Source organism: Chelonoidis abingdonii, chromosome 11 (assembly GCF_003597395.2).
Source record: "Chelonoidis abingdonii isolate Lonesome George chromosome 11, CheloAbing_2.0, whole genome shotgun sequence".
Classification (NCBI taxonomy): Eukaryota; Metazoa; Chordata; order Testudines; family Testudinidae; genus Chelonoidis; species Chelonoidis abingdonii.
Genome location: NC_133779.1, coordinates 50,011,412 through 50,022,010, shown reverse-complemented (window position 1 = coordinate 50,022,010; position 10,599 = coordinate 50,011,412). Strand labels below are relative to the sequence as shown.

Sequence of the window (10,599 nt, the reverse complement as noted above, 5' to 3'; positions counted from 1 at the left end):
AAACAATGATGGTAGCTTTCTCTTTGTCTTGGCTTTTAATAGACTTGCATTGGAGAAGATTAAATGTCAAATGAACATAGATCAGTTGTGTGTGACTGGGGGCAATAGCCTTTAGGATAAATTTTCAAACATGACTTAGGTACCTAACTCTCATTGATTCTGAAAGCCCTGCTAGACACCTACATGGATCTTTAAGCACCTAAATACCTTTGAAAATCTAGTTCTGAGGGCCCTATATACCACTGAAAAATAAATCAATGGTACTTAGTCTTCCAAGTGCCTAAATCACCTTTGAAAATAAGACTTAGGCTCCTGTGTGATCTAGGTGTTTCCACCACAATTTGGCTAAATTTCTGTAACAATTACAGTTAGGGCTATGACTTTATCATGCATATTTGTAATAAATTTCAGGCAGAGATTCAGGAAAACCACCATAAGAAAGGGAGGGAGCAGGGGAAAGATGGGGGGTTGGAGAGCTACACTACACCCTGCAGTGGCACTTCCTGTCCTGGGGGGTTGGCTCTAGCTCGGGGCATTGTGATCTGCCCCCCTCTGTAGAAGGAAATAGAGGGACAGATGTGCCAAAGCTGAGTGAGGCTGAGACCATGTGGGCCAGGTCACAATGTCCATTGGTAGGAGCCTGGCCCAGCCTTGCTGGCCAGGAGCCACTGCTGCACGGGGTCATGGAGTTTCCTCTGATTTGTGGATCCCGTGAACAAACACCATGCCAGAATCTGACAGATTCTGAATCTGACAGAAACTGAATTCTAGTTGAGCTGATTGTCCTGATATACAGGACCTTGATACCAGGCATAACAGTGTACCTGTACCATGCACATCTATGGCATTAGGACCCCAGTTCAGCAGAGCTCTTTTAATCTAGCTCTGTACTTGTTTATCCTCACCGCCCTCCTGCAGAGTAGAGAGGAACTGTCCCCATTTTACAGCTGGGGAGTGGAGGCCCAGAGAGACTTGGGAGGCAGAGTTCCACTTTCAACAGGGACTAAGGCACTTAAATCCTTTGAAAGTCATTGAGATGATATGTTGAAGTCCAAGTGAACAAGTTAGGCCAGGAGAGGTGTTTGCACCACCTTCAACTTCCCCTGGAGCTAGGGTCTCAATGAGGCACAGGTCAGACTCTTGCCCCCACCCTTGTCCCTTTATGGTGCTCCCATGATACCAAGGGAGCAGGAACTGGCTACACATGCCAGGGCTGTAAAGGCAGCAGAGCCAGCCCTTGCAGCCCAACAGCCGTTGGCATATAGGGTGTGGCTGGAGCATGCTGCACTTGGGGTACTCGCAGCTGGCAAATGGATCCTTGGGAGTCTTTACTGCCTGGTGTAGTTTAGAGCAGCCTCCAGGCTGGGCCAGCTTATATATGGCTGGAAGATAAACTTGAGATACCAGGAGAGTGGGCTCAGCAGAGGCTCTGATTTGCAGTAGGGTTTTATTGAGGCTGGGGTTTGAAAGGGCAATTTGGATGCATGGTTCATGTGAGTTTGGCAACCAAATCCCTGACAGGGCTTTGTAACTCTCAGCCTTAATGTCCAAGTACAGCTGATTCACAGAGATGGCTGTATTCCCGACTGTGTGGTTCTTCTTAGCACATGTGCAATGTGTCTCAGGTGGCACATGACCAGGATTCACCACCAGATTTGGTCTGTTGGTTGATGAAAACTGTTTAAAGGGGATGGATTTGGAATCTCTTGGGGGGCATTTCACTTTGCTCCCTTTGTAAACAATTTTGAACATTACATGAGGGAACATGCACTCGGCATATATCTGAAATAAGTGTCCTAAAACACTTTTTGCCCCAAGTTGTCCCACATGGTGTCACTTCACCACACTTTCATATTCTAGCCCCATCCATTGCTTCCCCAGTGGGTCCCACTCCCATCCCTTTCCTTTATAGTTATAACTATACACTCATACAAAGTGCTCAAAGAGTCTGTTTGCTAGTTTCTTCCATCCTTTGCTAAAATCTTGGGGGAATCTAGACCTCCATGTGAAATGCCTCTTGGCGATTGCTATGTTCACATCATACAAACAGAGATGTTAAATGAACATGAAATACTCTTGCTGGAGGATTGCAGCTTAACACTATAACACACAGTAACCAAACAGAGAGAGACAAAGCAGGCTGCTCCGTAAGGCAGAGACGCAAAACTCACCCCATCTTTTTCTAGGTTGTCTCTTTCTGGACTGAGAGCTGCTAGGTCCAGATTTCACACTTCCCCATAGACAGGGAGCAGGACCAGGACACCCTCTGAAATTTAAAGGGATAAATCACAAGATTAACAATTTTTATATACCACTGTGATATTGATGCTAATCCCATCTGACCTTAATCATCCGTGAAACAGAATTGCAATCAGAAGAGGATCTTGTTATGGGCATCCAATTAGAACACAGCGGATTGCACTAGACACACACACCATGCTCTTACCCAGTCTGAACTTGAATTTTTTCTCTAATAGATTTTAGAGGCAAAGGAACATTCTTCCCCCAATTTGCTCTGCTGGCTCTCAGAGTAAGATTTTGAATGGGATTCTCAGTACCTCCTGGCCCTCCTTTTCTGTCATGCATGTTGCCCCACAGATCTACAAGAGGAAATGGAACATTTTCCTCTCCACGTGATAAAGTCTTTCAAGAGATCCATTAGCTAGCAGGCAACTGTCTGTCTCACAGCATCACCTATTCATTACTGAAGAAAGGCACAAGATGTCCCACCAGACAGTTGGGGTGATTCTAATCTATCTGCAAAGTAAGTATTTTAGCTTGATTTATTTTACGCTTGTTTTCTACCACATTAAAAGCCATTAACTTTCTACACTAGGATCTTCTGCAATTCCAAGAAGTGCTAATATCGACTTGGGAGAGAGATATTCACATCTTTCAGTTCATCAACTGAAATCTTGAGAGGTGATGAAATATTCTGTTTTAAAACAATTGGAATGCCAGGCACAAAGCCCTTGAAAATAGTTTCTGGTTCTGGATAATGTCCTGGATCTACATTTTTTCTATGCTGATGTATTACACACAAGCTGATGTAGTTTTCTGCAGAATGATCAAAAATAGAATTTGAAACACAAATGGCTAAGTTAATAAATGACTCTCCCATGTAAAATTTAGTCAAAGGAAGGTTTTTTGTCATTGATTTGGGTAAGCATGAGTGGGCATTTGTAGTCTGGAGTTTGTAAGTCTGAACTCTGAGGTTGATTTTTGTTGTTACGTTACATTAATTCCCACACAGGCTACATGAATCCTAACAAAACAACTGGCTAGAAATAGAGAAAAATTAAAATGGATTTTTAACAAAAAGCTGCATCTTGTTTATTCTTGGATTCTCTGCTCTATATAGTGTATTGCAAAAGCTCAACCTTTTCCAGTGCTCACTGTATTAACACACTTCTTTCTTCCCCGGTACAGTGACTGCTTCAGGAAAAGAGATACAAATCCTGCAAAGCCCTGCACAAGTGTGGCTGAAATCAGGGGACACTGCACAGCTGCACTGTAAAACATTAGAAGACGAAGTGAGCGCAGTGTGGTACAAGGAACTGAGTGGAAGTTTACAGTGGATTTACCGGAGTTCTGAGTTTGCATTCCCAGATGGAAAATACTCAAGTGCAATGAACACTGCGACAAACTCGTTTTCTCTAATTATCAGTAATGTACAAAGAGAGGACTCGGGGGTCTATTACTGTGGCCTCTTTTCCTTTATGTATGTACAGCCCAACTTCGGGAATGGGACCAGACTAATTGTCACAGGTGAGTTTCTAATGGCTCAGAACAATGACATCCCAATTCTAGGAGATACTGTGAAAAAAAATCATCCTCTTTTTTGGCAAGATTGTGACCGATCCCCCCTGTGTCAGCTCTAAGCTACTGGTATTTGTGCAAAGAGGCAATATATTCCAGGCAGTAAACCAGGGCACTGGGTTGTAAATCAGGAGACCTGGGTTCTATCCCTTAATCACTGGGCACCAATAGCTCCTGCTTAGGTGGCCAAAGAAATGACCAGATTTTTAAAATGCTCTAATCAAAACCTAGTTTTTGAAAATCATGGATGTTTTCAAAAATCTGACCTTTAATTTCTCTGCATCTCAGATTCCTCAACAGTATAATGGGGATAATGACTCTCCTGTGTAAAAGCACTTTGAGATCTATGGATAAAAAGCACCATATCAGTGCTGTGTGCATTTCCCTGCTTTCTGGAGTGGGATATTACATTAGTATTCAGATTTGATACATACTTTTGATGATTCCTGCTGAAACTGCCTGAGCCTAGAACATGGGGTATGTTTCAGCTGCCTGGCTATCTTTATACCACTTTACTATTACTCCAGTTCTTTTCCAGGCATTCACCAAGCTTTATTCAATGATTGGACTCACCTGTTCATACAGGGGAATATTCATTGTCTCAAACAGCCCAGCATGAATTGCACAGAATAATTTAATTACAACTAATAATATCTATATATTTTTGATCCACACGATGTGCAAATAAACCAAAGAATGCACATAAAAAGGAAGGCAAGGAATTATTACAGGCACTAATAGAGGCTGTAACTCACAGTAATAGGATGAACATAATAGGAAAGTTTAGTCTGACTGTTATGTCTAAGAAAGAATGGTTCTTTTATCAGGATTTTCAGCCAGATCTCAAAACACCTTGCAAAGGTGACTAAGTATCATTTAGCTAAGTTTACAGGGGGGAAACTGAGGCATTGAGTCGGGAAGTGAACTCATCTCCAAAGTCATACAGCAAATCAGAGACGGATCTGGGAATGGATCTCAGGCCTCCTGACTCACAGTCTGGTGTCCTTACTACCAGACTGACCAACTCTTCCTTTGAATTTTCGTACTGTCTGCATTCAGTAAATAAACTACAAAGATCATATCAGGACAAACTTCCGAGCGGTGACAGATCAGTGGAGTCTCCCAAGGTGGATGTTCCAGAGTGTAAGACATTGAAAAGTGGAATGGAGAAAGCATTAGACATTTAAAACATCCTGAACTGGTTAGGGCAGGAGCTGGGTAAGGACTAGCTGAGCTACCGCTAACAGACCTTTCCGATCTCTATTTCTGGTGACTCAACTCTCTTTTAGATGCCTTCGAGCCGAGACTTTCCATCCTGGTGCCCTCTGCCCCAGAGGATGCTGAGCTTCCCCCTGTCATTCCTCTGCTCTGCCTGCTCTCTGATTTCACTCCTCCCTGGAGTGAAGTTCTCTGGGACACTGGGGAGGAGGCATCTGACAGTCAGACGGATGCTGGAGCGATAGATGGGAATGGGATCTTTAGTGTTTGGAGCCTAATGACAATCCCTTCTGAGACATGGAACCAGGAGATGACCTGCAATTGTACAGCCAAGGAGAGCAGCTCGGGGAGAAGCATCAGTGCTGCAGTCTCCAAGGAAACAGGTCCAGTATCGTATCATCCAATCTAACCGACCTATCTGGGTATTTATGCTACATCCCTCACCGTGGGTCAGCGACATCTACTCCAGGCTGGAGGAATAGACAGAATCAGATGCAATGACTCAGGGGAATGATAACTAATGGGCGTGGGGAGAGGTTTTGGAAACCATTGAGAGGGTGCTTGAGTTGTGCGGCAGTTACAGTCGCTTCCCCCATCACCCACCTTTCCCACCCCCAGCCCTTCTGAAAACCTTCATTTTTCGATGCTCAGTGGTGAGAAATGGGTTTCTGGTTTAGCTGTCAAGTGATTAAACAAATTAATTGCAATTAATTGTGCAATTAATTAATCATGATTAATTGCGTTGCTAAACAATAATAGAACATAATTTATTTACATATTTTTGGATGTTTTCTACATTTTCAAATATGTTGATTTCAATTACAGCACAGAATGCAAAGTGTACAGTGCTCACTTCATATTTATCTTTTATTACAAATATTTGCACTGTAAAAAACCCAAAAGAAATAGCATATTTCAATTCCACTAATACAAGTACTGTAGTGCAATCTCTTTATCATGAAAGTTGAACTTACAAATACAGAATTATGTACAAAAAATAACTGTATTCAAAAACCAAACAATGTAAAACTTTAGAATCTACAAGCCCACTCAGTCCTCTTTCTTGTTCAGTCAATCATCCAGACAAACAAGTTTGTTTACATTTACAGGAGATAACGTGGCCCTTATCAAGCAGAACCCACATCAGCATGGACGCATGTCCTCAGGAATGGTGGTTGAAGCATGAAGGGACATCTGAATCTTTAGTGCATCTGGGACAGAAATATCTTGCAACAGCAGCTACAGCAGTGCCATGCAAACACTTGTTCTCACTTTCAGGTGACATTGTAAACAAAAAATGGGCCTCGTTATTTCCTGTAAATGTAAATAAATTTGTTTGTCTTAGCAATTGGCTGAACAAGATGTAGGACTGAGTGGACTTGTAGGCTCTAAAGTTTTACATTGTTTGGTTTGTTAGTGCAGTTATTTAACAAAAAAATTCTACATTTGTAAGTTGCACTTTCACAATAAGGAGATTGTACTTGTATGAGATGATTTGAAAAATACTGTTACTTTTATCATTTTTACAGTGCAAATATTTGTAATGAACATAATAATATAAAGGGAGCATTATAAACATTGTATTGTGTTGTAATTTAAATTAATATATTTAAAAAAATAGAAAAATATTTAAAATATGTTATAAATTTCAATTGGTATTCTATTGTTTAACAGTGCAATTAAACCTGCCATTAATCACAATACATTTTTTTTTAATTGTGATGGTTTTGAGTTAATCGCGTGAGTAAATTGTGATTAATCAACAGCCCTAGTTTCTGGTCAAGCAGCCTGAACCTTCCACTCCATGTGATCACAGCAAGGGTAAAGAAGGGTCACATGGGATGAGCCAAAGGGGAATAATTAGGAGCATCAGGATGGAAATCAACAAAGGGAACAGCAGGATGAATGTCAGGAATGACTGCCTGACAGTGAGATCTAACGAGTAATGGAACAGATGCCCAGAGGCAGGGCTGGAAGCTCCTGTAAACAGGACTGGGCAAAGCACTAGTGAATATAACACAGGGAACAATTCTGAAGTGGCCAAGGGGGAGTTAGAGGGCACCCAGTGTAACAAGGTCTCATGCCGACTTAGCTATGCTAGTAAAAGCCTTAGTGTGGACACAGTTATAGTGGGATAAAGGTGCCTTACACCAGCACAGCTTATTTCTGTTCTGAGCCAGGAGGAGTTATGCAGAAATGTTACAGTGGCAGCTGAGCCCTTCACCAAGCAAACAAATTCCAGCTGGCACAGATGGGTGTGTCCAGCCTGCCGAATGGCCATTTAATTTCCTAATTACCTCAGCATTTGCCACAAACTTGTGCTGGGGTAACAAGGAACCACCTGGAATCTGACCAGGAAGATCAAAGAGCCACCCAGTAGAGGAATTATTGAGGGAGAAAGGAAGAGAAGAGAGACAGAACACCCCTGGCAAATCATTTTGCACAGCCCCTTTCTCCCGTCCTTTGCACATGCCACGGCCTTCGCATACAGGGGGGCAGCATGCAACAGAGCACAGAGTAATGGGTGTGGAGCTTTGGGGAAAGGACCTCCCTTTGCCCATGATCATATGTGGGAGGTACAGATCAGGGGCCCTTCTGTTTTGATGGGAGTTCTCTATACTCTGCAGAGAGAAGAGACACTGGAGACTGTGGGATTGTGTTCTACGCTGGGCTGCCCTGTATTTTCATCCTTCTCCTGATCCAGCTGTTGATCTTGCTCTGGAGAAAGTGCCCCGTTAGAGGTAACTCAGTCATAACTCTGTCTGCAGGAAGCCACTCATCACACATCCCTATAACTGTCCCTTTGTCTGTTTCATCCACCAGGGAGAGCTGTGCAAAGAGAGAATCCAGTACCTATGAGGCAGATCCCACAGGTAAACTGCTTTTTCAGCTTTTGGCACATCAGAAAGATACAGTGTATTATCAACAAGCGGCTAGAGTCAATGTCCTGGCCAATTTCCTACCCTAGCATCCAGGCGCGGCTCTAGGTATTTTGCCTCCCCAAGCACGGCAGGCAGGCTGCCTTCAGCGGCATGCCTGTGGGAGGTCCACTGGTCCCGCAGCTTTGGCGTACATGCTGCCGAATCCGTGGGACTGGCGGACCTCCCACAGGCAAGCCGCCAAAGGCTGCCTGACCACTGCCCTCACAGAGACCGGCAGGGTGCCCCCCGCAGCTTGCCGCCCCAGGCACGTGCTTGGAGCGCTGGTGCCAGGAGCCACTGCTTCTAGCATCTACACATTGCCTCCTGAAGTCACATTTGAATTTATTCTTCTCCGTCCTACTAGTGGAAGTGTTATTCCTTACCAATAAACCTACACAACTGCTGGGTTCAACCCCAGAGGTGGCTGCAGGTCAGGGATGGTGAAATAGTGCGGTGTATATTTCTATAAAGGACCACCAGATCATCTGGTCTGACCTCATGTGTATTACAAGCAACCAACACTATCCAGCCACTACACACTAAACCCAGCACCTAGGACAAAACAACAACTGAGGACGGAAGAGAAATCTGCATCATTGAAATATGTTCTTCACATTCTTACAGCACAAAAGCCAGTCAGCTGATTCTCTTTAAACTTCCCAAATAAAATTCTTTGTTGGGAGAAGCTGGGCATGAAACAATCCAGGCAGGGGAGCAATTTCTTAGAGGAAGTCAGAAGGGTTTGGAATTGAAATTGTGACTTAATGAGAGGGGATCAAATCCTTAGGACACCAAAATAATTCCAACCCCGCCATATGCACTGAGATGACAGATGAGAATGTGGCCCAGGGTTGCTGACATGATCCTAGTCTGTAAAACACCTTGTCTGGTTATGTAGTGTTGGAGCCAGGTTAGTCCCAGGATATTAGAGAGAGAAGATGGGTGAGGTAATAGCTTTTATTGAACCAACTTGGGTTGGGGAGAGAGACGGACAATCTTTTCAGCTGACACAGAAAGCTTCTCTCTCTCAGCAAACGGAGTATGGTCCAATAAAAGATATTACCTCACCCACCTTGTCTGGCTATGGCGTTCTGGAAGGACGGCTAAATAAATGCATGAGATGGTAGATTCTCATTAAGCAATTTACCGTACGGGAAGCAGTGTGGCCAAGCAGAGGGCACTGGACTGGGAGTCTGGATTTTTGTTTTCCTGGTCCAGACACTTTGGACAAATCACTTTAGCTCACGGTGCTTCTGTTTCCCCTCCTGCACTTTGTGACTGTGTGTATCTCGACAATAACCCTTTGGGGTAGGGATGTGTGTGAAGAGCCCAGCACAAATGAGGCCTTGGTCTCCATTCGGGCTTCTAAGTGCTGCTCTAATACAAAGAATTTATAATTCTATTGGCTCTTTCTTTGTTCTGTTTCAGACTGAATATGCAACTCTGCCATATAACAACAGAAATGCTCCTCTGTGACAGATGCAGGCTCACAAAAGTGGTTTATATTTTGTAAAACAAGAGAAAAGAATGAAAGAGAAACCGAGAGAAATACAGAAAGTCTCATGTCTCTAATGTGCTATGATGTGATGTGAGTTTCCTTGAAATACAACCACTTCCATGCTCACTTCTGTGAACCCATATTCTGGGCTGACACCTCCATTCTTGCAAAAAAGCCACATGGGGTCATTAGCGATTTACCTGCAGGTTCGTGGGGCATTGGGTTTACATCTCAACGCAAACATGTCACTTCCCCCACCGTAGCGCCTTGTCACAGGGTTCACTCACCCCTAGACTTCCTGCTCCTGGCTGCTTGTAGGATTAGCTACTTCCAGCTCTGAAGCCCTCTTCCATCATCTCGTTCTTGCCGCAGCCCCACTCGCTCTCTGGGACTCTGCCCATCTCCTCTTCCTGGCTTGACTGCTCCCTCTTCAGGCCTTGGCCCTCTGGTCAGGTCACTGGATGCTTTCCCCCTGCCAGGGTATCAAAATCCTACAGAACAAGTTGTCTCAGGCAGTCTCCAAGGCTGCTGCCCTGGATGTGACACTTACCCCGTGGCTGGTAGGGGAACCTGGGCCAGTCCTCTGCTCCTGGCTCCAGCTCAGGGACCCTCAAATCAACCGGCAAAGCCTGCAACCTCCAACTTTGTTGGGGCTTCCCTTAGCCTTTTCCATCTTTGTCTCTGTTGCTGCACCACCCTCCTTGGTAAACCCTTGCTTCAGGGTTTGGATGCCCAGGGCTTCTCTGCCACTGGGTTTCCTCCTTTCCTTCTCTAATGCGCAGAGAGTGACTACAGCCTTCCTCACTACACTGCTTCTCCGCTGCTATCTTCCTGGCTTTATACCAGTTCCACGTGCTCCTGCTCATCTGGGCTCCATCATCCTCCACAGGTTACTTGGGCCACCTCATTCCCCTCAGCTGTGGCCTATCCTCTTGTCAACCTCATTCCCCCCACTAGTTTAGAAGGGGTGAACACCCCATCATGCCCCCTATCACCAGGATGGGCATTTGGTGCTGATTCAGGGTGATAGGACGTAGCTTCACAAACTGAGCAGGTGACACTGCATCCTGTACTAGAGGAAGTTTCCCATCCAAGCAATGGCTCTATGTGGAGGTGGCAATCTAAGGAGATTTTAGGCCAAGG

The 10,599-nt window shown here is 44.4% G+C and overlaps 1 protein-coding gene across 1 annotated transcript; it reads left to right on the top strand.

Annotated features, from left to right (window-relative positions):
* Positions 1-2,721: 2,721 nt before the first annotated feature.
* On the top strand, positions 2,722-9,434 carry LOC142047571 (Ig heavy chain Mem5-like). Its single transcript, XM_075071378.1, has 6 exons — positions 2,722-2,764; positions 3,430-3,768; positions 5,109-5,420; positions 7,665-7,778; positions 7,861-7,910; positions 9,387-9,434. The coding sequence occupies exons 1-6, from the start codon at positions 2,722-2,724 to the stop codon at positions 9,432-9,434; spliced, it is 906 nt and encodes a 301-aa protein (XP_074927479.1).
* The last annotated feature ends 1,165 nt before the right edge of the window (positions 9,435-10,599 follow it).